The sequence below is a fragment of the Erinaceus europaeus genome, chromosome 9 (assembly GCF_950295315.1).
Source record: "Erinaceus europaeus chromosome 9, mEriEur2.1, whole genome shotgun sequence".
In the NCBI taxonomy this organism is placed as follows: domain Eukaryota; kingdom Metazoa; phylum Chordata; class Mammalia; order Eulipotyphla; family Erinaceidae; genus Erinaceus; species Erinaceus europaeus.
In genome coordinates, this window is record NC_080170.1 from 119,186,523 (window position 1) to 119,214,022 (window position 27,500).

The 27,500-nt window shown below is 48.6% G+C and overlaps 1 protein-coding gene across 7 annotated transcripts in view; it reads left to right on the plus strand.

The window, feature by feature from the left end:
- The window catches only part of EVA1C (eva-1 homolog C), a 102,701-nt gene that overhangs the window by 42,619 nt on the left and 32,582 nt on the right, over window positions 1-27,500 (plus strand). For 5 of the 7 annotated variants that reach the window (XM_060198631.1, XM_060198632.1, XM_060198626.1 and 2 more), the window contains exons 3-6: window positions 2,083-2,206; window positions 9,265-9,417; window positions 19,771-19,914; window positions 24,433-24,513. In XM_060198631.1, the coding sequence (XP_060054614.1) occupies window positions 2,083-2,206; window positions 9,265-9,417; window positions 19,771-19,914; window positions 24,433-24,513 (502 nt within the window). The remainder of the gene's footprint in view (window positions 1-2,082; window positions 2,207-9,264; window positions 9,418-19,770; window positions 19,915-24,432; window positions 24,514-27,500) is intronic. The other 2 variants (XM_060198627.1, XM_060198630.1) reach the window with 2 other exon arrangements.

The window sequence follows — 27,500 nt, forward strand, 5'->3', positions numbered from 1 at the left end:
AACATCTCCATACAGCTGCTCTTTCATCCAGAGATCAAGAGAACCATTGCTTTTAAGCTGGAGGGGGGAGCTGGGATGAGGCCATGGCCCCAGGGTGAGGTTGCTTAACCTAGAGACTATCAGACTGGAGTTTTCCGACAGGTGCAACTGGGATCCAGTCCTAGACTGTCTGTCAACAGGAAGTCTACCCTGGCTGCATTTTCCAGGGTTGGCATGGCTTAGAAGCAGCCCTGCCTTGGTTTCTCCTCTTGGGGTGCAGAGGGGTCCGTCCCAGAGCTGAGTCCTTCTGCCATGGCACTGGGCTGTGGGATAGGCACCTGGGGTTCCTTGGCAGGGCTCCCCTGGGCATTCCTTTCATTTTACCCACATCCACTGAACTTCCTGGGCATCACCTTCCTTCATGGAGCTACCCCAGCTCTTGAGAACACTGCAGCTCAGAAAGAAGAAAGACTCAGGATTCTGTGCTCGGTGTTCCTCCTGCTGGACCATATTTGCCACAGGTGTGGCTTGCTTCATTTGGGGACCAGAGAGAGCAGAAACAAGATGGCGGACCTTTCTGTGACCCAGTGTAAGGTGTGCCTTGAGCTTCCAGAAAGCAGATTCATGCATACAGGAATGAGTCATCTGGGAAAAAAAAATTCAGGACGGATTTGAAGGGAAGCTATTATTTTACTTATTTATTTACTTATTTACTTATTTGCTTCCAGGGTTATTACTGGGGCTCAATGTCAGCACTACAAATCCACTGTTCCTGGTGGCCATTTTTTTTTCCATTTTATTGGATAGGACATAGAGAAATTGAGAGGGGAGGGGGCATAGAGATAGAGATAAATAGATAGATAGATAGATAGATAGATAGATTGATAGATAGACAGATAGACACCTGCAACTGTACTTCACCATTTATGAAGCTTTCCCCCTGCAGAAGGGGGCCAGGGGCTTGAACCCAGGTCCTTGTGCACTATAGTGTATGCGCTTAACCAGGTGCTCCTGGCTTCAGCAATTAAAAAAAGCTATTCATCATCACCATCATCATCATCATCATAATCCTCATCAATGATGGTACCAATGGAGATGAATTGGAGACTGGCTTCCATTTTTTTTCTCCCTTAATATTGTTATAAAATTATGAGATAACAGGGGTATAATTCCATACTATTCCCACCATCAGAGTTCTGTGTCCCCATTCCCTCCACTGGAAACTGCAATAGTTCTCCCGAGATCACAGATATGGATTAGCTATTATTTCTCTAACAATCCGTCTATCTATGTCTATATATTTTTTCCTATGGCCCTGCCTTCACTTCCTTTCCAAATCACACCTACGCCTATTACTACTTCCAAATGTTCATCTTTTATTCCTCTCTCTCTCTGAGTCCTGATGGAATTGGGTTTCAGAATCCTCTAGTCATTTTCCCCTAATATTTCTCGCCCTCTAGGAGTATGGACCAAAATTCTTTTATTATTATTATTATTATTAAAACAGGAGGTTTTTAAAATATTTATTCTCTTTTGTTGCCCTTGTTATTTTATTGTTGTAGTTATTGTTGTCATCATTGTTGGATAGGACAGAGAGAAATGGAGAGAGGAGGGAAAGACAGAGAGGGGGAGAGAAAGATAGACACCTGCAGACCTGCTTCACCGCCTGTGAAGCGCCTCCCCTGCAGGTGGGGAGCCGGGGGCTCGAACCGGGATCCTTACTCTGGTCCTCGGGCTTCGCACCACATTGCTTAATCTGCTGCGCTACCTCCGGACTCCCTGACCAAAATTCTTTATGGGGTGCAGAAGGTGGGAGTTTCTGGCTTCTGTAATTGCTTCTCTGCTAGACATGGGCTTTGATAGGTTGATCCATAACCCCAAAGGTTGGTTTTCTAGGAGGCTTCCGGTTTCATTGGGAAAGACGGTGACACAGGAAATCAAGTGCCCCTGCATTCATGGATACTGTTCAGATAGCATGAGAGTTTTCCTCTGTGGGCCAGGAAGGCAGGTGACCTTCCTTCTTCTCTGAGTGCAGAGCAGCCAGGTGGAGGTCCACAGTGTCTGCATGTGGTTTTTAAGCATGTCCCTTTTCTACCTTTTTAGAAGGTGTTGGATGAATGCCAGAACCAGCGGGCCTGCCACCTCCTGGTCAATAGCCGTGTGTTTGGACCTGACCTTTGTCCAGAAAGCACTAAATACCTCCTGGTCTCCTTTAAGTGCCAACCTAGTAAGTAATGTTTCGGGGTGGTAGTGTGTTTGGGATGTGGGGGTCCTTGTTTTAGCCACACCCCTTCGTGAATGTCCTCTGTTAGCTGGCATGTGTTCAATTTTGAAACTTTTAATTTCTGGGAATGTTGGTGCCCTTCCCTGTCTGTGAGTGGTGTGTGTGTGTGTGTGTGTGTGTGTGTGTGTGTGTGTATACACCTGCTGTGTTCATTCTTATAAACGGTTCCATTTAAAATGTCTTTCTTATGGCTGGAGAAATAGGTCAACCTGTTGAAGGTCATAACTTGAATGCCTGAGGTCCCAGGTTCAATCTCCAGTACCACCTTATGCTAGAGCTGAGCAGTGTCTTGGGGTCTCTCTCTCTCTCTCTCCCTTAATAAAATAAATGCATCTTTAAAATATTTTTAAAAATTAAAATATCCTTCCTGAGTTTTAAGACTTCCAAATCCAAACAGGTGCATGCCAAAGCACGTGGTAATGAAAGTGGCAAAAAAAATATCAAAGATGAAGAGCAAATATTAGAAGCAGCAAGATAAAAGTGAAGCATAGGGAGTCGGGCGGTGGCGCAGTGGGTTAAGCGCACGTGGCACAAAGCGCAGGGACCGGCGTAAGGATCCCGGTTCGAGCCCCCGGCTCCCCACCTGCAGGGGAGTCGCTTCACAGGCGGTGAAGCAGGTCTGCAGGTGTCTATCTTTCTCTCCCCTCTCTCTCTGTCTTCCCCTCCTCTCTCCATTTCTCTCTGTCCTATCCAACAACAAAAGCAACATCAACAATGGCAATAATAACTGCAACGAGGCTGCAACAACTAGGGCAACAAAAAGGGGGAAAAAATGGCCTCCAGAAGCAGTGGATTCATGGTGCAGGCACCGAGCCCAGCAATAACCCTGGAGGAAAAAAAAAAAAAAAAAAAAAAGTGAAGCATCGATTATATGGGGAACCCCATAAGACTATCAGATAATTTCTGAACAAAAACTGTAACAGCAGAGAGGAAATGGCAGGATATATTTGAAGTGCTGAGTGGATAAGACCTACAACCGAGAGTACTCTACCTACCTAGGTTATCACTCAGTTTTGAAGGAGGGATAACATGTTTTTCAGAGCCTGCCACATTACTTACCTACATCATGTATGCAAACCAGGTTCAGCCCCCGGATCCCCACCTGCAGGGGAGTCGCTTCACAGGCGATGAAGCAGGTCTGCAGGTGTCTATCTTTCTCTCCCCCTCTCTGTCTTCCCCTCCTCTTTCCATTTCTCTCTGTCATATCCAACAATGAACGACATCAACAACAACAATAATAATCACAACAAGGTTACAACAACAAGGGCAACAAAAGGGGAAAAAATGGCTCTAGGAGCAGTGGATTCATGGTATAGACTCTGAGCCCAGCAAAACCCTGGAGGCAAAAAAAGAAAAAAAAAAGTTGTCCTTACCGTTCCCAGTCTGAGACAACTGAGAACTCCAACCCAGCTCTGAAAGGAATCCTAGTCCCCTGAGAAAGAGGCAGCTAGCGTCACGCACCCCACTGTTGCAGAAGCCAGAGGTCCCCCTCTTTTGCAAAAGTGAATGAGCACACTCCTGAGGAACCAAGTGACTCAGCGCCAGGCCACAGTCACTAAATCACCAAGTGTGGCAGACATGGCGCCTCCAGCCCCAGAGATGTTCGCTCTGCGTCTGAGACCAGATCATGGCAGGTCTCGCCTGTGAGGGTTGTGTTACCCTGGGTGGGTGTGGGTGGACATCTGGGCTGCCTCTTAATAAATGAGCTTTAATGCACACAAGAGAGACAACAGGTTAAAAAAAAATGCATTGTGTGGCATGCCTTAAAAAAACATATTGGGGGGACGGGGATAGCACAGCAGGTTAAGCGCACATGGTGCAAGGCACACGGACCAGTGTAAAGATCCCGGTTCGAGACCCCGGCTCCCCACCTGCAGGGGGGTCATTTCACAAGCGGTGAAGCAGGTCTGCAGGTGTCTAGCTCTCTCTCCCCCTCTCTGTCTTCCCTTCCTCTCTCGATTTTCTTTTCTTTTTTTGCCTCCAGGGTTATTGCTGGGGCTCCGTGCCTGCACCATGAAAGCCAGTTTTTTCCCTTTTGTTGCCCTTGTTGTTGTATTGTTGTTGTGGTTATTATTATAATTTGTTGTTATTATTGTTGGATAGGACAGAGAGAAATTGAGAGGAGGGGAAGATTGGAAAGGAAGAGAAAGATAAACACCTGCAGACCTGCTTCACTGCCCACAGAGTGACCCCCCCTGCAGATGGGGAGCTGGGGGCTCGAACCAAGATCCTTATGTCAGTCCTTGCGCTTGGCACCATGTGCGCTTAACCCGTTACGCTACCATCCGACCCCATCTCGATTTCTTTCTGTCCTATCCAACAACAACAAGGGCAACAAAAATGGAAAAAATGGCTTCCAGGAGCAGTGGATTCATAGTGCAGGCACTGAGTCTCAGCGATAACTCTGGAGGCAAAAAAAACCAAAAAACATATAAGGGATCAGGGGCTCAGTTCCCAGCACCACCATCAGCCCAAGCTGAGCAATACTCTGATAAGTATATAAATCCGCAAGATATTTATTTATTTATTTAGTTATTTTAATGAAAGAGAGACACAGACCAAAGCTCTGCTCAGCTTTGACTAGTGGTGGTGCTGGGGATTGGAGCAGGGACCTTAGAGATTCAGGCATGAGAGTCTTTTTATTATTTTTTTTTATTTGCCACCAGGGTTATTACTGGGGCTCGGTGACAGCATGATGAATCCACTGCTCCCAGAAGGCATTTTTTCTTTCTTTCTTTTTTTTTAATTAGTTAGGACAGTGAAATAGAGAGAAGACAGGGAGACAGAGAGAGGGAGAGAAAGACATTTGTAGACCTGCCTCCCCACGCATGAAGCATCCCCCCTGCAGGTGGGGAGCAGGGGTCAAGCCCTGTCCGTGAGCTTGGTAATATGCACCACCACCCAACCCAAAAAACATAAGCAGTCTTTAAAAAAACTTATAACTTAAAGCGGTTTGATTAAAAACAGAAAGAATAAATCTTTTTGTTTTTTAGCTTACAGCTTGCTGAGATGAGGTCATCCTGTCCTCTCTTTTAATGAAAGCATTCTGAACAGTGTGTGTGTGTGTGTGTGTGTTCTCTGAGCTCTGAATCCTTGTGCGTCCTGTCCCAAAGTTCTGCTTCAAAGGCCATCATTCACTTTGGAGCCCAGAAGTCAGGCAGCATTCTGGTGTTGGCTGCTATATTTTGAATTGACCCAGGGAAAAGAGAAGAAAAGCAGGTAAAAGAAGAGAGAGAGAGAGAGAGAGAGAGAGAGAGAGAGAGAGAGAGAGCTCATACCAGTGTGGTTATGACTCATGCAAGAGAACCAGACCCTCCATGGTCAGGGTCAGCCTTACTGTTTTTATTGAGAAAAAGAAAAATATGACGTCTCTTGGCTCTCAGTTTATTTATTTGTCTTATTTAATAGGACAGAGAGAAACTGAGTGAAAAGAGAAGGAGGGAGGGGGAGAGAGAGACCTGCAGCCCTGCTTCACCACTCATGAAGCTTCCCCCTGCAGGTGGGGACTTGGGGCTTGAACCTGCATCCTTGCATGTGCACACATGCTCTCAACCAGTCACGTTGCTGACTGGCCCCTGGCTCTCCGTTTCCATAGTTGCAGCCAGAGTCCTATCTGAGGGTGCAGGACTCACCACTTGCCTTCTCTCCTCTCATTTGCTTCCTTAGTAGCAGAAGACCAGCATCCTCAAGGATCTGGATCTGCTTTCTGTTCTGAGCCTTTCTCAAAGGCTCCTCTCACCACTGCAAATTACAGAGCAGTGCTCAGGGGATCGGCATTACGACTAACAGAGACCTTGTCGTTCTAAATTATTTTCTTTTGTGCAGCCCAGTATTCTGAACCCCACTGCTGCTCCTCTCTCCTGAGGAGAAAGGCACCGGGGTTGGCAGCAAGGTGAGGCTTCTGTTTGGTGATTCACCCTTATTGTTTAGTGAGGTGCTGGGAATGAACCTGGGACCTTGCACATGTGAGCCCTTAGACAGCAGAGCCCACGGCCCCAGTTGAGAAAGAGAGAAAGAAAGGGAGAGGGGGCTGGAGAGAACACAGCACTCCCCTGCCACCTTTTGTGCCTTCTTGTGGTACTAGGGGTTGAACCCAGAGTCTCAAGCATGGTAAGGCTCTGTTTCACCTGTGGAGGCATTCCCATTGGACCCTGGACATGATTCAGCGCAAGGACCAGTAGAAGGATCCCAGTTGGAGCCCCTGGCTCCCCACCTGCAGGGGAGTTGCTTCACAGGCGGTGAAGCAGGTCTGCAGGTGTCTGTCTTTCTCTCCCCCTCTGTCTTCCCCTCTTCTCTCCATTTTTCTCTGTCCTATCCAACAATGATAACATTAAAAAATTAAAAAATATCACATTTCTAATCAACATTTCTATCAGTGGTGTGACTTCTCAGCACTCTGTCTTGCTTTTGTCTCTAACCAGAGCACCTGCTCGCTCTGTCTTATGGTGCTACAGGAAATTGAACCTGGGACTTTGGAACCTTTAACATGAAAGTCTTTTCGCAAAATCATTACACTATCTCCTCCACCCCAGTATACTTTTTTTTTTGGCTTTCATTTTTTATTGGAGGGTACATGTGTAAAATTAATTTAATTGCTACATGTGTAAAATATCCTAGTTTTCTGCAAAATACTCTCAACCCCACCACACACACACACACACACACACACACACACACACACACACACACACACACATCCAGTTCCTCCTCCATCATCATACTCAAGGACCTGAACCCAGAGTTCTTTATTTTGGTGCAGTACACCGAACCCAGTCCAAGTTCTGCTTTGTGTTTTCACTTTTTGCTGTTCTTATTTCTCAACTTCTATCTATGAGTGGAATCATCCCATATTCATCTTTCTCTTTCTGGCTTATCTCACTGACCATGATTCCGTTATGCTCCACCCAAGATGAGGTGAAGAAGATGAAGTCATCATTCTTCATAGCTGAGTAGTATTCCATTGCGTACATAGACCACAACTTGCTCAGCCACTCATCTGTTGTTGGACGCCTGGGCTGAGAATCACCGTAGCGGTCAGGGCCTTAGACAGACCAGCTCAGGAAGATCTCTGGGACCCAGGCTTGCTGACCTGATCACAGCAACCTCACCTGGGACACTGGGTCTATCTGAACCTCTGGGACCCAACTATTCCTGGGTCACCAGATTTGCAGGGAAGGGACTCAGTGAGCTTCTCCTAGAGTAACGCTTTGTAGATGGGACACCTGTCCCTCCTTCTTAGCAAGGGGAGTGACTTGGTGGCTCTCAGCTCTCACCCTGCCTTTAGACACACAGGTGGGGAGGAGGCAGGGCAGGTGGGGAGGCCCCAGAGGGCTCACTCCACGGGTGACTGTATAGGGGTCCTCAGTTTTCACCTGCTTGCTTTCCGGAACACCACTAAAGGGGGGGGGAACCTTTAGCTAAGTTGTGTGTGACCTCAAATGAGGAGGGGCAGACACCTGCTGCCCCAAAAGAAACAATTCCAGGGAGATAGCACCCCCGGTAGGGAGCACAAGGAGTCGGGCACAAGGAGCCGGGTTCAACCCCCGCCTTCGTCCATATGGGAGCTCCATGCAAAGGGGGAAGCTTCAAGAGCAATGGAGCAGTGCTGTGGCGTCTCGCTCCCTCTCTTTGGAGGAAAAATGGAGACGAGGAAGGAGGAAGAGGTGGGGGGGAAGGAACGGGGAAGAGAAAAGAGGAAGAAGGAAGAGGAGGAGGAAGAGGGAAGAGGAGAAGAAAGTGTCCATTAAGACTGGTGGACAACAAGGGCAACAAAAGGGAATAAATAAATGTTAAAAAAAAAAAAGACTGGTGGAATCGGGGGTCGGGCGGTAGCACAGCGGGTTAAGCGCACATGGCGCAAAGCTCAAGGACCGGCATAAGGATCCCGGTTTGAACCCCCGGCTCCCCACCTGCAGGGGAGTCACTTCACAGGCGGTGAAGCAGGTCTGCAGGTGTCTATCTTTCTCTCCCCCTCTCTGTCTTCCCCTCCTCTCTCCATTTCTCTCTGTCCTATCCAACAACGACAACGACATCAACAACACCAATAACTACAACAATAAAACAAGGGCAGCAAAAGGGAATTAATTAATTAATTAATTTTAAAAATAGACTGGTGGAATCACAGAGGCACCAAACCCAAGTAAAACCCTGGTTGGAAAAAAAAATTCTCTATCCAGAGCCAGGAGATAGCTTACCTGGTAGGGGGTACACCTTACCATGACAGAGCTTCAGGTTGGAGCCCCAGCACCACATGGGAGGGACTGTGGCAACCAGAGGAAGCTCCACAGATGATGGAATGGTGATGTGTTGCCTGTCTCTGTTTCTGTCTCTGTCTGAAATCGTTTTGTTTGTCTCCAGGGTTATCGCTGGGGCTCGGTGCCAGCACTAGGAATGCACGGCTCCTGGAGGCCATTTTTCCCATTTTGTTGCCCTTGTTGTTATTATTCTTGCCATGGCTGTTGTTGTTGGACAGGACAGAGAGAAATGGAGAGAGGAGGGGGAGAGAAAGACAGACACCTGCAGACTTGCTTCACCGCCTGTGAAGTGACTCCTCTGCAGGTGGGGAGCCGAGGGCTCAAACCGGGGTCCTTGTGCTTTTTGCCATGTGCACTTAACCCACTGCACTACCGCCCGGCCCCCTGAAATAGTTTTGAGAGAGAGAGAGATAATAAAACAAACAGCAGCCTGGGAATGGTAAAATCCCGTGTGTCAGAAGCCCTGGCACCACAGAAAACAAAGAGAAAAACAAACAGGAAGAAAGAGGGGCAGACACCAAAGTCCTGCTCCACAGTCTGTCCATGGAGTTTCTCCTGGTGCTTTTCATGGTCCTCCCATGTGGTGCTGGGGATCAAGCCCAGGGAGTCATCTCCAGCCCCTGGACACTTTCTTATGGCCAGGTCCCTGTGAAACCTGCTTTCTCCACACCGACCTCTCTGTATGCTCCCCACCCCGATTCCTTCTGAGGGGAGCTGACAGGGCCTCCGGTTTCATCTCTGCTTTAGATGAGCTGAAAAACAAGACAGTGTGCGAGAACCAGGAGCTGAAGCTGCACTGCCACGAGTCCAAGTTCCTCAACATCTACTCGGCCACCTACGGCAGGAGGAGCCAGGAGAAGGACATCTGTGTCTCGGAGGCCCAGAGGCTGCCCCCCTTCGGTACGTGTGTGTGTGGGGGGGTGGGGGGGTTGCTGTCTGGACTTCCCAAGAAGGAAAGTCATCGTCAGCTTGCCTCAACCCAGCTTCTGGGGCTTAGTCCCTTGCCCGGCTCCATCTCAACGTTGGGGATCAATTCAGATGTCATCTCAGAGAGGTGTTCCCAGGCACTCGGCCAGCAGGGCATCTGTCCCCAAGTTTCATTGTCCTTGTGATGTAGGCAGTGGGTATATGTATGCCCAAGGCGCTAATTCCCAGGAGAAGGTGGGTCTTGGCAGCAATGCCCAGCATGCAGTGCCAGTGCCCGTGTGGCCTGGGAGATGAGCCAGCGCCCCTCCCGGGGGTGGCATCCACTCAGGGCTCCTGCTCGTGGGTAAGTGCCTGCTGGGAACGTGGACTCTGATGACCACAGCTCCCAGCCTCTTGCCAGATGCTGGATATCTGGATTTTTAAAATTTTATTTGAGTGCTCAATGTTCCAAATTTCCAAACACTATGTGAGCCAAACAAAACATGCCTCTAAGGTCACATCCGGGTTCCAGGCGGCCCAGGCGGCCCGTATGTGATCTCAGCTCTGTTCCCACTCAGCTGGGCAGCTCAGCCTCTGGGGCTGTGGAGAGGAGAATGTGCTGGTCATTCTCTGCCTGAGAAGCCGGACTGAGTTGGGGGTGAGGGGGAGCGATGCCTAAGGATGAAGTGCCCAGGCTTCTGGAAGATTCTGAGGGCCTCTGGAAAGTTGGTACAGTTCTAGTGCTGGGACATCTGGCTTAAGAAAGGGACTATGTTTTTGCCTTTAGGGTTATCACTGGGGCTTGGTGCTGGTACTATGAACTCACTTCTCCTTTTGGCCAATTTGTCCATTTTTTATTGGATAGGACAGAGAGAAATTGAGGGTGGGGAGACAGAGAGGAGAGAGAAAGACAGACACCTATAGGTCTGCTTCACTGCTTGTGAAGTAAAGTAACCCCCCTGCAGGTGGGGTCACTCTGAAGTCCCAGGTTCAATCCATAGCACGACCATAAGCCAGAGCTAAGCAGTGCTCTGTCCTTTTTCTGCTTCTTTCTCTCTGTATCTCTCTTTCTCTCTCTCACTAAAATAAAATAAGTAAAATACTTAAAAAGAAGGATTTTAAAAATTTTATTATTATTATTTATTTTCTCTTTTGTTGTCCTTATTGTTTTATTGTTGTAGTTGTTGTTGTTGATGTTGTCATTGTTGGATAGGACAGAGAGAAATGGAGAGAGGAGGGGAAGACAGAGAGGGGGAGAGAAAGACAGACACCTGCAGACCTGCTTCACCACTTGTGCAGGTGGGGAGCCAGGGGCTCGAACCAAGATCCTTATTCAGACACTTCGCGCCTCGTGTGCTTAACCTGCCGTGCTACTGCCCGACCCCCAGATTTTTTTTTAAAGGACATGATAGACTGAAACACTAATTCTTTTTTTTTTTTTTTTTAAATATATATATTTATTTATTTTATTTATTCCCTTTTGTTGCCCTTGTTGTTTTATTGTTGTAGTTATTGATGTCATCGTTGTTGCATAGGACAGAGAGAAATGGAGAGAGGAGGGGAAGACAGAGAGGGGGAGAGAAAGACAGACACCTGCAGACCTGCTTCACCGCCTGTGAAGCGACTCCCCTGCAGGTGGGGAGCCGGGGTTCGAACCAGGATCCTTATGCCGGTCCTTGTGCTTTGCGCCACCTGCGCTTAACCCGCTGCGCTACAGCCCGACTCCCTGAAACACTAATTCAAAAGGATACATGCAAAGGATGGGAAGAAAGATGAAGTATTATGTAGGCTTTACTTACTGGGAGGTTTTTAAGCATTTATTTTTGTTTATTTTGGATAGAAATAAAAAAATTGATAAGTAAAAGGGAGGAGGGGGGGACAGAGGCAGATAGCACTGCTTCACCACTCATAAAACTTCTCTCCTGCAGAGGGAGGGAGGGGACCAGGGGCTTGAACCTGGGTCCTTGCTCACTGTAATGTGTGCACTTAACCAGGTGCGCCACCCCCTGGCCCTTGTGTGCCTTTTTTTTTTTTTTTTTTGTTAAGTGCCAGAACCTTAGACATGCTTGAAGTCACTGCTTCCAAGCTGACTTTTTCATCCTTTGTATTTCAGATAAAGACAGAGATCAGACACAAAGCCAGAGATGCCCTCAGGCTGTAGCACACCACGTGGCGCCAGGCTCCGGCCCAGGGCTGTGCACGTGACAGTGCACATGCCCTCCTGGGTGGTGGCTCTCACTGTGTTTGAAACAAAGGCATCAAGATCGTAGGGTGCTGTGACTTGAGTAACACCACGTCCTTTGAAAGTGCAGGCACTTGCGAAATGAGTGTGTGACTCCAGAAATGGTATCTCTCTCTCTCTCTTTTTTTTTGCCTCCAGGGTTATTGCTGGATTTTTGTTTGTGTGGGGCAAGTTCATGTACATCAGCTCTCTAGATTCCACACATGAGTGACACATCTGGTAGTTATCTTCTTTTACTTCTCTAAGCATAATCACCTCCAGTTCCATCTAAAGGACACAATATCATCTTTTTGATTGCAGAGTAGCATTCCACGGAGTATACATCCCATAACTTCTTTAGCCAGTCATCTGTGGAGGGGCGTTTAGGCTTTGTGCATTCTTTGGCTACTGTGAATAATGCAGCTATGAACATAGGCGTGCGTATGTCTCTTCTAACTAGGTCTTAAGTGTCCAGTGGATAAATGCCCACGAGTGGTGTTGTTGGATCATAAGGTACTTCCATTTTTAAAAATATTTATTTATTCCCTTTTGTTGTACTTGTTGTTTTATTGTTGTAGTTATTGTTGTTATTAATGTTGTTGTTGGATAGGACAGAGAGAAATGGAGAGAGGAGGGGAAGACATAGATGGGGAGAGAAAGACAGACACCTGCAGACCTGCTTCACTGCCTTCTGCAGGTGGGGAGCAGGGAGGGGCTTGAACTTGGGTCCTCAAAGGTGGTAACTTGTGCACTTTACCGATGGAGCCACTGCCCAGTCCCTAGTCTGTGGTTTAGACACTAGCAGCTTTAGCAAAGTAATAATAGTAAGACCAGCCACCAGGGCCATAGAATGAAAGGGAGTAGACCCCAGACTAAGACCTTCAGATAGTGCCAGCTCTGTGTCCTGCAGCTTCCTGCCAAGAGCGAGCTGGTATCTTCTCTCGAGGCTGCTGTCCCAAAGACATTTCCACAAAGGTCTTATCTTGGGGACACAGCCTGGGCAGGAGGGATGAAGGGGAAGGATCTTTGTGGGTTTGCGATGGCCTCGGGGAAGCAGCGTGTTAACACAAGGAGGGAGGCAGCTTCCCAGACCTGGGTGTGAACTTGGGGAGACTGGGCTGCAGAAAGCCCCTCTTTACTGCCCCCCCCCATGGGAGAGGGGAGTGTCAACTGTGGTGGCATTTCCTCCTATAGCAGTTACAGTTTTCTGGGTGGGCTCCAAGGTTGCTGCTATTTCCTTAATAAAAGAATGGGAATTCACTGAATTCACTAGAGCTGCCCCAGGCCAAGTGTGGGCAGGCCTGGACTTTCCAAGGTGCCAGGGGCTCGCTCCCACTGCCAACTCAGTCACTTAAGAGCAAGCTGCCTAATTACCTAAATAAACACAGGCTGGGAAGAGCCATTAACGTTGGTTTCAGTATCAAACAGTGGCCAAGAAATAAAAAATGAAATTGTTGGGTATCTTGTTATCACATGCGCCGGAAAGAGAGGGTGCAGACAGGATCAGCTTGAGAGGGAAATCGCCAGGTGGAGGGAAAAAAGTCTGGGACTGGGAGGTGGTGCACCTGGCAGAGCCCATAAGTTACCATGCCAAAAGACCTGGGTTCAAGCCCCAGTCCCCACCTGCAGGGGGGAAGCTTCATGAGCAGTGAAACAGTGCTGCAGGTGTCTTTTTCCCTCTATCCCACTCCCCTCCCAATTTCTGTCCTATCAAATAAACAAGTTTTTTAAAGGAAGAATAAATACTGCAGACGATTAGGAACTCTGTGATCACGAATATGGTCAGACCTGAGATCCCTCAAAAACTTTGTGGCTGCCTGTACTCTCATCCTCTTATCAATGATCATTCGTTATTTTAATTTTTTAACATTTATTTATTTTCCCTTTTGTTGCCCTTGTTGTTTTATTGTTGAAGTTATTATTGTTATTGATGTCGTCGTTGTTGGATAGAACAGAGAAAAATGGAGAGAGGAGGGGAAGACAGAGAGGGGGAGAGAAAGATAGACACCTGCAGAACTGCTTCAACACTTGTGAGGCGACTCCCCTGCAGGTGGGGAGCCGGGGGCTCGAACCAGGATCCTTACACCGGTCCTTGTGCTTTGTGCCATGTGTGCTTAACCTGCTGCGCTACCGCCCAACCCCCCCCCTTTTTTTTTTTTACCAGAGAACTGCTAAACTCTGGCTTCTGCTGATGCTGGGGATTGAACCTGGAACTTTTGGAGCCTCAGGCATAAAGGTCTTTCTGCATAACCACAAGGATATCTCCCCAGTCTACCAATGTACACTCTTTGCCACCTGAGTGTTAAGAATGCAGACAAGGGGAGTTGGGCAGTAGCATAGCGGGTTAAGCGCACGTGGCGCAAAGTGCAAGGACCCACGTAAGGATCCAGGTTTGAGCCCCCGGCTCCCCACCTGCGGGGATGGGGGTGACTTCAAGTCTGCAGGTATCTGTCTTTCTCTCCCCCTCTCTGTCTTCCCCTCCTCTCTCCATTTCTCTCTGTCCTATCCAATAGCAACAACAATAATAACTACAATAATAAAACAACAAGGGCAACACAAGGAAATAAATATCAAAAAAAATTTTTTTTAATGCAGACAAGATTTAGTGTTTGCGATACTGTAAGACTGGGGGGGGGGAGAGACTGCAGCTCACCACACCCACCATCAGAGCTCCTGTGCCATCACACCAAATGGAACCTTCCACCTATCCCCTCAATACATTTTCTTTTATCCTTTTCTTAATTTCTTTCCTTCCTTCTTTCTTTCTTTCTCTCTTTTTTTTCTTTTCTTTTCTTTTCCACCAGGATTATCACTGAGGCTCAGTGCCTGCACTATGAATCCACTGCTTCTGGTGGCCATTTTCCCCATTTTGTTGTTGTCATCATTATTGTACTGTTATGGTTATTGCTGTTGTTGTTGTTGGATAGGACAGAGGGAAATCGAGAGAGAAGGGGAAAGAAAGATAGAAACCTGCAGACCTGCTTCACCACTTGTGAAGCGATCCCCCTGCAGGTGGGGAGCCGGGGGCTCGAATTGGGGTCCTTGAGCCAGGTCTGTGCTTGGCGCCATGTACGCTTAACCCACTGTGCTACACCGCCTGGGCCCCTACATTTTCTAAACAAAAGAAAGATCCTAAAAGATTCTCTGCAAATCACACTAGTTATAAGACTTCCTGCATTCAAGGTCAAAGAGGGCTTTGGTCATATAAATGGAAGTTTTTTTTTTTCTTCCTTCCTCTCTGTTACCTTTGAAGAATATGATCAGACACAAGTCCCAAGATAACTCTGGTTTTCTGGGGCATATCCATGTAATTCCAGCTGCCGGGCAAAATGGCACACCTCTTCTGGGAAACAGTTTGTATGTATCAAGAGCCCTAGTAATCGCATGCTTTGTGTTAGGTACAGAGGCAGAGGGAGCCAGGGAGAGACCTCAGCACCAAAAGCTTCTTTATTAATTTTTTTTAAGATTTTTAAAAAAAATATTTATTTATTCCCTTTTGTTGCCCTTGTTGTTTTATTGTTGTAGTTATTATTGATGTTGTTGTTGTTGGATAAGACAGAGAGAAATGGAGGGGGGGAGACAGAGAAGAGAAGAGAAAGATAGACACCTGCAGACCTGCTTCACTGCTTGTGAAGTGACCCCACACACACAGGTGGGTGGACCAAATTCTTTATGGGATGCAGAAAGTCTGGCTTCTGTAACTGTTTCTCCGCTGGATATGGACATTGGCAGGTGGATCCATACCCCCAGCCTATCTCTGTCTCTCCCTAATGGGGCAGGGCTCTGGGGAGGTGGGGTTCCTAGACACATTGGTGAGGTCATCTGCCCAGGGAAGTCAGGCTGGTGTCATGGTAGTGTCTGCAACGAGGTGGCTGAAAGGTGGTAAGATATAAAGCAGGGCAAATTGTTTGATAAACAGAAACCCGAAGGTAGGAATAGAGCAGATGGAACTAAGGGTCTTCATGTGGGAAGCAGCTAGGAAGTCTGTTTTAGCTAAGTTCCAAGGAGCCCATGACTAGTAATTTTTGCCTGAGCCCAACAGCTACCGTGCAAGTGGACTAAAAGTATTGTCTGGGAAGATGGTGTCACAGTTAAGAATAGGATCCCGGTTCTAGCCCCTGGCTCCCCACTTGCAGGGGGGTCGCTTCACAAGTGGTGAAGCAGGTCTGCAGGTGTCTATCTTTCTCTCCCCCTCTCTGTCTTCCCCTCCTCTCTCCATTTCTCTCTGTCCTAGCCAACAACGACAACATCAACAACAATAATAATAACTACAACAAAAAAACAAGGGCACTAAAAGAGAATAAATAACTATTTTTTAAAAAATTAAAAAAATGGGAGTCGGGCTGTAGCGCAGTGGGTTAAGCGCAGGTGGCGCAAAGCACAAGGACCGGCATAAGGATCCCGGTTCGAACCCCGGCTCCCCACCTGCAGGGGAGTCGCTTCCCAGGCGGTGAAGCAGGTCTGCAGGTGTCTATCTTTCTCTCCCCCTCTCTGTCTTCCCCTCCTCTCTCCATTTCTCTCTGTCATATCCAACAACGACAACAACAATGATAACTACAACAATAAAACAACAAGGGCAACAAAAGGAAATAAATAAATAAAATAAATTTTTTTTTTAAAAAGTAAAAAAGTAAAAAAAAAAAAAAAGAAATAGAGAGGGAGAGACCCAAGATCTGCTTCACCACTCGTGAAGTGTCCCCCTCCCCTGCAGGTGGAGAGCCTGGGCCTCAAGTCTGGGTCGTTGCACAGGTGCTTGCGCCTAGCACCATGTGCGCTTAATTGGGTGTACCACCACACAGCTCATTTTCTTTCACTCTTCTTCAACGCCTTCTCCTGTTCCACCATCCTCTTATCCTTCTCTTCCTTCAGAATAACTGGCACTTAGAGGACTTAGTAACAGCACTCAGAGAAGTCATGTTTACTTGGTGCTGGGCAGTGTCCCAACACGCTAGGAAAAGTGTTTCATTGACACAATTAAATGGTGGCGCTCTTCAAAATTGTGGTTCAAACAACTGAGAGCATACGATTAACCACCGAACCGCTTCTGAGTGTACTGTCTGGCGATGTGAAGTATACTCGCAGGGTGGTGTCATCACTCACCTTGAGAACATTTTCATCTTATAAAACTGGAGCTCTGTGATGACCTGTTAGCCAGCAGTGACTCAGTAACTCTCTCCCGGCTCCTGGTAAACCACCATTCTGTTTCTTCTCTTTTTCTTTAATCGAAGTAATGTTGGTGTTTGTCATCACCCAGGTTTGGTTGTGTTATATTTTTCTGTCTCTGTGGATTTGGTGGCTCTTGGGATGTCATAATAGTGGACTCGGGTAGGGGGCTGGGTGGTGGTGTACCTGGTCACATAACACTAAGCACAAGGATCCAGGTTCGAGCCCCCGGCTCCCCACCTGCAGGGGAGTCGCTTGATAAGCGTTGAAGCAGGTCTGTAAGTGTCTCTCTTTCTCTTTCTCTCTCCCTCTTAGTCTCCCCCTCCTCTCTCAGTTTCTTTTCATCCTGTCTAATGATATGAAAAAAATGGCCGCCAGGGGCAAAGGATTTGTAATGCAGGCACTAAGTCCGAGCGATAGCGCTGGAGGCAAAAAAAAAAAAAAGAGAGAGAAATCGAGTAGTATTTGCCTTTTATGATTGTTTTATTTAACTTAATGTAATGCCTGAAAAGTCTGCTTACTTCCTAGCATGTAGCAGAATTTACTTCCATTTTCAGTTTGAACAGTGTGTGTGTGTGTGTGTGTGTGTGTGTGTGTGTGTGTGTGTGTTGTTTACCCATGCACAGAAAGAGTGCTTCTATCTCTTGGCCATTGTGAATAGAGCTGCATAAAGCTGAGTTTGAAGTCGTGGCCTTCCCTCTTTATTAATTTTATGAGAGAGAGAGACAGATCAAAGCACACTCAGCTCTGGCGTATATGATGCCAGGGATCAAACGTGGGATGCCACGCATGCTAGCCCTGGGATGTGCCTCTGAGCACTACTCCAGTCCTGCCATTTCTTTCTGCCTCCTGGGAAACTCTTTCACACCCCACAACTCCCCCCTCCTCCTAGTAAGCTCTGGCCACAGCTGCCCACCTGCCTGTGAAATCAAGCCCAACATCCGGAGACCTTCCCACACTTCACCGCACCGCCTGCAAGGCCCCCTTCTGGTCTGCTCCTTCTCCTGTCTCCCAGAGTCACCCACAGTAAGACTTTCTACCTGCAAGTCATGACCTCAGATGCCAGACAGGGACTGGGAGTCAGGGGGGTTCATAAGGGTGGGGGGCTTCATCTTGTCTTCTGTCACTGGTGTGTAACTCTGAGCCTTTACCGTCGTATATTCTGGCCAGTGACAGCAGTTCCAGCAAGAGACACCTCACAGACCCAGGATGTGGCCCGCTGCCCCACGTAAGCACGTGTGACTACACTCTGGGCTGTTTGCACACTAAGTGTCCTACTAGACCAGTTGTCGAGGTGTGCCTTTCTCAGCACCTGTCCTCACCCTGGCCCCAGCACCCCGTGGGAGCTCCGTGGATGGTGGGCCAGTACCAAAGTGTCTCTCCCTTCCTGTCAATCTAAAATATAGGTGGATGATAGATACTAGAAGGATCATCGACAGGAAAGATAAAGAGATTGGATAGATAGATGGGTGGATACAAAAGTGGGTAAGATCAAAGACAGACAATGCTAAAGGAATTGGTGGGTGGGTGGGTACGTGGGTGGATGGACTGATGAAATAGGTGACAGGTGTCTAACAGGTAAGAAAGATAAATTAGTGCCAGATAATGGTGCGCCTGGTTGAGTGCACATGCCACAGTGTGCAAGGACCCAAGTTCAAGCCCCGGGTTCCCACCTGCAGGGGGGAAGCTGCATAAGCGGTGGAGCAGGGCTGCAGCCCGGTCAGTACCCGCCACACTCTGTCTGCTCCACACGCAGGACCAGGCGCACCATTCAGGGGACCCAGGACAAAATGAGAATCTGGACACTTAGCCGGTGAGGGGGCTGGCATGTGCTTGAGGAAATGTGACACAGTACTCCAGAGTCAGTTCGGTTCAGTGAAACAACACTTCCTCAGTTAAAAAAAAATGATGCAAACGCAAGAAGATCTGCTCGAAAGCCTCTAAGAATGGCTGACAGACGCTGGGGAGACAGCATGATGGTTCTGCAAAGGACTTTCATGCTTGAGACTCTGAGGTCCCAGGTTCAATCCCCAGTGCCACCATCAGCCAGAGCTGAGCAGGGCTCTGGTAATAACAACAACAACAACAACAACAATGAAGGTAGGAAGGAAGGAAGAAAAATGAAGGAAAGAAGGAAGAAAGAAGTTGATGAAAGGGTCCGAAACCAGCTTAGGACTCACTCACTAAGCCAGCGGGGCTTCCAGGGCTTGAGCCTACTTGGGGGGGGGAGCTTTTTTAAAATAATGTTTTAAATATTTGTTTAACTATTTATTCCCTTTTTTTGCCCTTGTTTTATTGTTGTAGTTATTATTGATGTCGTTGTTGTTGGATAGGACAGAGAGAAATGGAGAGAGGAAGGAAAGACAGAGAGGAGGAGAGAAAGACAGACACCTGCAGACCTGCTTCACCGCCTAGGATGTGACTCCCCTGCAGGTGGGGAGCCGGGGGCTCGAACTGGGATCCTTATGCGGTCCTTGCGGTCCTTGCGCTTTGTGCCACGTGCACTTAGCCCGCTGCGCTACCACCTGACTCCCAGTTTGTTTTTGTTTCTAAAAATAGAGAGGCAGAGACAGAGAGACAGCGCAACACGGAAGCTTTCCTCAATGTGATGGAGGCCAGGCTGGAAGCCGGGCCACACACATGGCAGAGCAGCTTGCTATGCAAGTGAGCTATTTCTCTGGCCCTGTGTAGGGGTTTTTGTGAGCCAGAAAATCGCAAGCTCATCCCTGGTGTGAACTCTGCTCCTTGCCTTCCTCCCCATAAGTCACTACCAGCTGGCGGGCGCGAGCACACCCAGCTGAGAGCACACATTGCAGTGTGCAAGGACCAGGCTGCAAGGCCCTGGTCCCCACCCCCCTGCAGGGGCGAGGCTTCATGAGTGGTGAAGCAGGGCTGCGGCTCTCCTCCTCCTCCTCCTCCTTCCCCCTCTCACCACCCTCCCCCTTCCTCTGTCGTCCCTCCAGACTGCCTGTCCCACTCAGCCCTGCACGTCTTGTCCCAGAAGTGCTACGGGAAGCAGAGGTGCAGGGTCGCGGTGAACAACCTCCACTTCGGAAGCCCCTGCCTGCCAGGAGTGAGAAAATACCTCACCGTCAACTATTCCTGCGGTAAGAACACTCCCTACGGGCCGCCCAGGACCTGGCCCCACTCCTGGCTCCACACGGACAGCCCAGCACCCACGGACAGCCCTCTCTTCTGTCCTTTCTTTTCTTTTTTTAAAAGTTATAATCTTTGTTTATTTATTAAATAAGAACAGCCAGAAATCGAGAGGGAAGGGGCTGATAGAGAGTGAGAGAGAGACAGAGAGACAGAGACACCTGTAACACTGCTTCACCACTCACAAAGCTTTCCCACTGCAGGTGGGGACCAGCAACTCAAACCCAGACCCTTGAGCATTGTGCTTTTTTGTTTTGTTTTGTTAGTTTTATTTATAAAAAGGAAACACTGACAGAACCATAGGATAGGAAGGGTACAACTCCCACAGTTTCCACAACGAGGACTCCATATCTCATCCCCTCCCCTGATAGCGTTCCTACTCTTTCTCCCTCTGGGAGTATGGACCCAGGGTCGTTGTGGGTGCAGAAGGTGCATCAGACAAGCATAGTATTGCTTTAGGTCTGCACTGACTTGTTTTGTTCTGTTCTGTTTTGCAGCTAGGGCCTTACATTCTGTTCCCTTTTCACCTCCGCCTTCTGAGCCAACCTCTTCTTTCATTCAGATACAGAGAGAGACAGACAGGCAGGCAGACAGACTTCAGCACCAGAGCTCTTCCCTCAGTGCTGTGACACTCGCATGTAGTGCTTCAGCTCCAAATACCAATACCACCACTTTTTTTTTTTTTTCCCCAGCAGGGTTATCTTTGGGGCTGGTACCAGCAGTATGAATCCACTGCTCCTGGCAGCTGTTTTCCTTTCTCTTTCACTCTTTCTTTCTCTTTTTTCTTGCATCCTATTTTATTGGATAGGGAAAGAGAAAGAGAGACATCTGCAGATCGGCTTCACCACTTGTGAAGCTCCCCCGCTGCAGGTGGGGAGCAGGGGTCTGAACCCAGGTCCTTGTACATAGTAAAATGTGTGTTTAACTGGGTGTACCACTGCCTAGTCCCCCCACCTTTTTTTTTTGCAGCCAGGCAGGGTTATAATTTGGGGCTCTGGCCCTGCATGATTCTACTGCTCCTAGTAGGCTCTTCTTCTCTCCTTCTCTCCTCTTCCTCTCCCTTCCTTTTTTATAATAGAATGTGAGAGACAAGAGAGCGCAGGAGAGACATCACAGCACTGCTCCACCACTCGTGAAGCTTCCCCCTGCAGCGGACCCCCCATGTGGTGGTGGGGGAGTTCCAGCCTCATCCTTGCACATGGTAAAGTCTGCTCTACCATGATTTGCTGCCCCCACACATGGCTCTAAAAGTCTTTTTCGTGGTCAAATGGGCAGCATATGGGAAGGGAGTAGACGAAACAAATCAATCAACAAACAAATGCATAAATAGCAGGCAGTGGCATACCTGGTAGAGCACACGCCTCCTCATGTTCAAGGACCCAGGTTCAAGTTCCTGATACTTGCCTGTAGCGGGAAGCTTCGCAAGCGGTGAAACAGGTCTGCAGATGTCTCTCTATCTCTCTCCCTCTCTATTTCCTTCTGTCCTATCCAATAAAATAGAAAGAGAGAAAAGTGACCACTGGGGGCGGGAGTAGACAGCATAATGGTTATGTAAAGAGACTCTCATGCCTGAGGCTCCAAAGTCCCGGTTCAATCCCCCGCTCCACCATAAGCCAGAGTTGAGCAGTGCTGTGGTAAAAAAACAAAAACAAACAAAACTGGTCACTGGGATTGGTGGGTTTGTAGTTGCTGACATTAGTCATAGTTGCTGACATTACTAGTGGCAATAATTCTTTTTTTAAACGTGGCCACCCAGAAATGGTAGAATCATGTGATGACCCTGGTGGCCACAAAGTAAGAATGGTCCTGAGAGGCCCTGCCAGGGTCAGGGCATTTCCACATGGGGTCCACATGGGCCCGTGTCTTGACTCAACGCTGTATCCGCCCTGGGTGTGTCACCTCCTGAGTGCTGGCTCCTGTGCAGACGCTTCTGGGCCTTCCTTCCCTCTGAGCTTCCTCCTCCAACTGTAAAGCCCCTGGCATGTGCAGAGAGCAAGCAGCTAGGGCCTGGGAGACGGCATGATGGTTCTGCAAAAGACTCTCATGCCTGAGGCTCTGAGGTCCCAGGTTCAGTCCCCAGCACCACCGTCAGCCAGAGCTGAGCAGAGCACTTCGCAGCAGCACCCTTCAGCAACCCAGGGCACTCTTGTGGTCCTGGCATCAGCTGCGTGCCCTGCCTCTGACATCTCGCATGCCACCAGCCTGCAGGCACTTAGCCCTCGTGGCTGATGGGTGCAAAGGGCTCCGCCCCCCTGCCTCTGGCTGAGCCACAGTTTAGGAATGTTCTGGGGTTGTTGATCCTGAGATCGCCCCCAAAATAATCCAGAGAGAAAGGAAGTCATGGTTGCTTGTCTTACCAGTTCTTGAAAACAAAATCGGCACAGTCCAATTTGCACGGTTTGTTTTGGCTTTGCTTCTGCTTCTCCCCGACGCCAAGCTGAGCTCCAGCAGAAAAAGAAACACAGTTTTCTGCAGCAGAAGTGCGCTGCTCTCCCCGCCAACCTACAAAGAACCTGCCTGGAGGAATCTTGTTCTGTCTGCTCTGCTTTGTCCTGATTCTTAGCTCCTGCCATTGTCTGTCTTTCCTTGATCTTGAGGGGAGGGGGTGGGGTGGGCAGAAAACCAGTGGCCTATTTTGGGGGACCAGTTCCATGGACTTTTTAGCCATCTTCCAGAAGAATCTGTTCTGCTCTGTTCTCTTTGCCTGTGTTCTTGTAAAACTTCCAAGGATAGTTCTTTTCTTCTAATCTCTTTATGAGGAGAGCTTAATGTCTACAGAGCATTCATTGACACGAGTATGATTTCATTATGCACCTAGACCCTAGAGTTCTCTCCCACCCCTCCCTTCCCCTCTTTCCCCAGAGTGCTTTGCTTTGATGTACTACCCCAGGCCCAGTCCCGGTTTCACTTTGTGTTCTTACTCCCTATCCCTGTTGATTAAGCCCCACCTATAAGTGATATCATTCGGCATTTGTCCTTCTCTTTTTGGCTTATCTCACTTAACACGATGCTTTCAAGTTCCATCCAAGATGGCGCTAACGAGATGGCGCTAACGGAGATGGCTCCCTCATTTTTTATTTTATTTTATTTTATTTTATTTTATTTTATTTTATTTTATTTTGCCTCCAGGGTTACTGCTGGGGCTCGGCGCCTGCATTACAAATCCACTGCTCCTGGAGGCTATTTTCCCGTGGTGTTGCCCTTGTTGTGGTTGTTATTGTTATATCTGTTGCTGTTGGATAGAACAGAGAGAGACTGAGAGAGGAGGGGAAGACAGAGATGGGGAGAGAAAGACACCTGCAGACCTGCTTCACCACTTGCAAAGCGACCCCCCTGCAGGTGTATCCCGGGCTTGAACCGGGATCTTTGTGCCAATCCTGGCGCTTTGCACCATATGTGCTTAACCCGCTGCACTACCACCCAGCCCCAGCTCCCTCATTTTTAATAGCTGAGCAGTGCTGCACTGTTTTGGGGTGTTTTTTGGTTTTGTTTTATTTTGTTTGTTTGTTTGTTGGCTTTTGGTTGGTTCGTTGGTTAGTTTTTGCCACTTGCCCTTTTTTTTTCTTTTTTTGCCTCCAGGGTTACCACTGGGGTTCGGTGCCAGCACTATGAACACTATGAATCTACTGTTCCTGGAGGCCATTTTTCCCCATTTTTTTGTGGCCCTTGTTGTTGTTGTTGTTGCTGTTGTTGGATAGGCCAGAGCGAAATGGAGAGAGGAGGGGGAGACAGAGAGGGGGAGAGAGAGACACCTGCAGACCTGCTTCACTGCTTGTGAAGTGACCCTTCTGCAGGTGAGGAGCCGGGGGCTCGAACCAGGATCTTTACGCCAGTCCTTGCTTTTCACACCATGTGCCCTTAACCCACTGCACTATACCACCTGGCTTCCAATCAAAGATAGATCTAACACAGACTTCTAGAATTCTCTGTCAGCTTATTTTGAAGCAGGGAGCTGGGAAGCTCCGGGTACACAGCCGTGGGGGTCGGGGGGCTCGGGTGGGGGGATATCTGGTAGATGGTGCCGTGGTCACAGTTTTTTTGTCCCGTGATGGGGGGGGTGTTCTCATTCAGGGTCACCAGTGCCACTGAGGTGGGATGTGCACACCTTAACACTTTCCAGCTGCTTCTACCAAGTATGACATGCTCCCCAGCACCTTTAAGTGAACAAGTTCCACCTTGTGGCTCAGTTCAGCTGTGTGTAATTACAGTGGGATTTGACTGAGAGGAGGTCACATTACGATTTGACTATTAGGGCTGAGGAGACAGCATAGCGGTTCTGCAAAAGACGCTCATGCTGGGGGCTCGAACCGGGATCCTTACGCTGGTCCTTGTGCTTTGCGCCATATGCACTTAACCTGCTGCGCTACCGTCCGACTCCCACCCCCACCCCAAAGGAATAGTTTAAAAGCTCCTGTCTATACTCAAAGATCCGCTTAGCATTTAGCAGCTTTTTGTCCCTCGGTTTTCAGTTCCCAAGAGCATCCTCGCTGCAATTGATCCAGCCCTTGCGAATCCCAAGCCACCTGTGAAGCAGAATGATGGTGACTATGGTAATTTTTATGGCTTCCTGCCAGCATTTCTCTTTACGTAAAGGTAAACAGCCTCCAGGACCACAGTTGGGTCCCCTGGGTTGGAAGGTGGGGGAGGCCGGCTGGGGTGTGGGAACAGCTCTGATAACAGCGGTATGAGTGTGAAGCCCAGCGTGTGAGGAGGTGGCCAAGGTTTTGTTGGTGTCTCTAAATTATAAGTAAAACTAATCTCCTATCCCTTTCCTTCTTACTTCCTAAAACACAAGTTGGTGAGATTCCATCCTCACATCTGAAGTAACCTTCCTTTCTTCCTTCCTTTCTTTCTTTCTTTCTTTCTTTCTTTCTTTCTTTCTTTCTTTCTTTCTTTCTCCAGGGTTATTCACCACCCTGGTGGCCTTTTTATCCCACCCTTTTTTTTATTAGATAGGACATAGAGACATTGAGAGAGGAGAGGGAGATAGAGAGGGAGAGAGATAGAGATGCTTCTGCAGACCTGCTTCACCTCTGCAGGTGGGAACCAGGGGCTTGAACCTGGATCTTTGCGCAGGTCATTGAGCTTAGTACTTTGCGCACTTAATCAGGTGAGCCACCACCCAGCCCCCTGTCTGAAGTTTTCTTCTGCTTTAGGTTTTCACTGGGCTGGGCGGTGGCACCCAGTTAAGTGCACACTTTACCAAGCACAAGGTTTTCACTGGGTTTTTGTCAGTGGCGGGGGAAGGAGGGGGGACAACGGTAATTTATTTATTATTATTTATTTATTTATTTTACCAGAGTACTGCTCAATTCTGACTTATGGTGACTAAGGGATTGAACCTATGACTTTGGAGCCTCAGGCTTAGAGACTCTGTTTGCATAACCATTGCGTGTGTGTGGTCTCCTTAGCCCCATTTTGACTTTCTCATCAAGTCTAAAAGATGGTATTGGGACCCACGGAGTCGTAATAGAAATTTTTAGGGCCCTTGTCAAACATCTACCCAGGAGAACACACTTTGGGTGAGGAGGGTCTTACTTGGTGTTGCTTTCACTCTTGGAGGAAGATTTCCCTCTCAAAGTGTACAAGCAAGGTCTGGTTGACATGGAGGACTCTGGCGAGTGCCCCGAAACAGACTTCTTCGCAGCTCCAGAGCGAAGAGATGGTGGGCGTCAGTGTTGTGGGGGTTTTTATGAGTCCACTGCTTCCACCAGGGTCTGTGTCTCTGCCCTGTGTGGCACACCCCCTTGGCCCCCCCCCCCGGTGTGTGTGTGTGTGTGTGTGTGTGTGTGTGTGTGTGTGTGTGTACGGGGAGTGGGTATCCCCAGAGTTTTTTCTTTTCTTTTTTGCTTCCAGTCACTGGGGCTCAGTGCCTACACTACAAATCCACCACTTCTGGTGGCATTTTTTTCTTTCTTTTTCATTTGATAGGACAGAGAGAAATTGAGGGGGGGAGATAGAGAGGGCGAGAGAAAGATAGACACCTGCAGACCTGCTTCACCTCTTGTGAAGTGTCTCCCCCCCCCCCACAGGGGAGAACGGGGACTCGAACCCAGGTCCTTTTGTGTAGTACCATGTGTATACACTTAACTGGCTGCACCACCGCCTGGCCCCCTCCCCCAGAGTTTCTTTCTTTCTTTTTTATTTTTAAGGTTTTATGTATTTATTCATGAGAGAGATAGGAGGAGAGAGAGAGAACCAGACATCACTCTGGTACATGTGCTGCTGGGGGTTGAACTCAGGACCTCATGCTTGAGAGTCCAATGCTTTATCCACTGTGCCACCTCCCGGACCACTCCCCAGAGTTTTCTGTGCTGCCCGCACTTAGTTCCAAGATGGCAGCTTAACCAAGCATCTGTCTGTCTTGTCTTTTGCTGGCAAACTCCCTTCACAATTGAACACGCATCCTGCCTGTGGCCAGCAGAGCAGACTTGGTAGTGCTGTGGTTCAGTAAGACAGTAAGAAGCACCAGTAGGATGAGGGAAGTAGCATAATGGGTATGCAAACAGACCCGCTTGCCTGAGGCTCCTAAATTCAACCTCTCAAGCATCACCAGTAGTCAGAACTAAGCGGTGTAAGCAGTGTTCAGCTTTTAGGTGTAAGCAGTGTTCAGCTAAAAGCGAAACAACCAGCACCGGGAGGCGGGCAGGGTAACTCCCATGGGTAGTGCACTTGGTTTGTCGTGGCCACAGCTCAGGTTCAAGCCTGACTCCCAACACACTGAGGGAACCTTCGATCCTGTGGTGTATTTCTGTCTGTCTCTTTCTTTCCGTCTGGGAAATGGCCAGGGGTGATGAAGCGGAGGAAGGAGGGAAAGAGAGAAGGAAGAAGGTGTTGGAGGTCGGTTTAAGGAGAGCGGCACCCTCCCCCTGTACCCTGCAGGAAGCCAGGAGAAGGCCCAGAGGCAGGGCCTGAAGCCCAGTGTGTCTGCACGTCCTGCCTCAGCTCCCTCCCTCCCTGACTGCAAAAGGCCACAGCATGCAGATGGAAGCAGAGGGGACCCTGGAGACAAAGGCTGAAGCTCATCCCCTGAGAGTCCCACCCTTCCGCTGAAGGGACTAGAAAGCTGAGATCAGAAAGCCTCTCTTTCTCTCCCCCCCCCCTCATCTAAACACCTCCTACATGGCTTGTACTTTCTTCTCCCTTTTTTTTTTTTTTTTGGCCTCCAGGGTTATCACTGGATCTTAGTGCTAGCACTACAAATCCACTGCTTCTGGTGACCACCTCCCCCTTTTTATTGGAAAGGGCAGATAGAGAGGGAGAAAGACAGACACCTGCGGACCTGCTGCGCCACTTGTGAAGAGACCCCCCCACACACACACAGGTGGGGAGCTGGGGGCTCGAACCAGGATCCTTGTGCAGGTCCTTGCGCTCTGAACTATGTGCTCTTACCCTGGTGAACCACCACCCGGTCCCCTTTTCTTCTCTTTTTCAAAAGGCCCTTCATTTTTCCCAATAAATGCTCATCTTCTTGAAACACAGCTGGCTCTTTTGACATTCTTCCATGGAGGAGTCAGTCTAGATCCGCAGAGGAGGC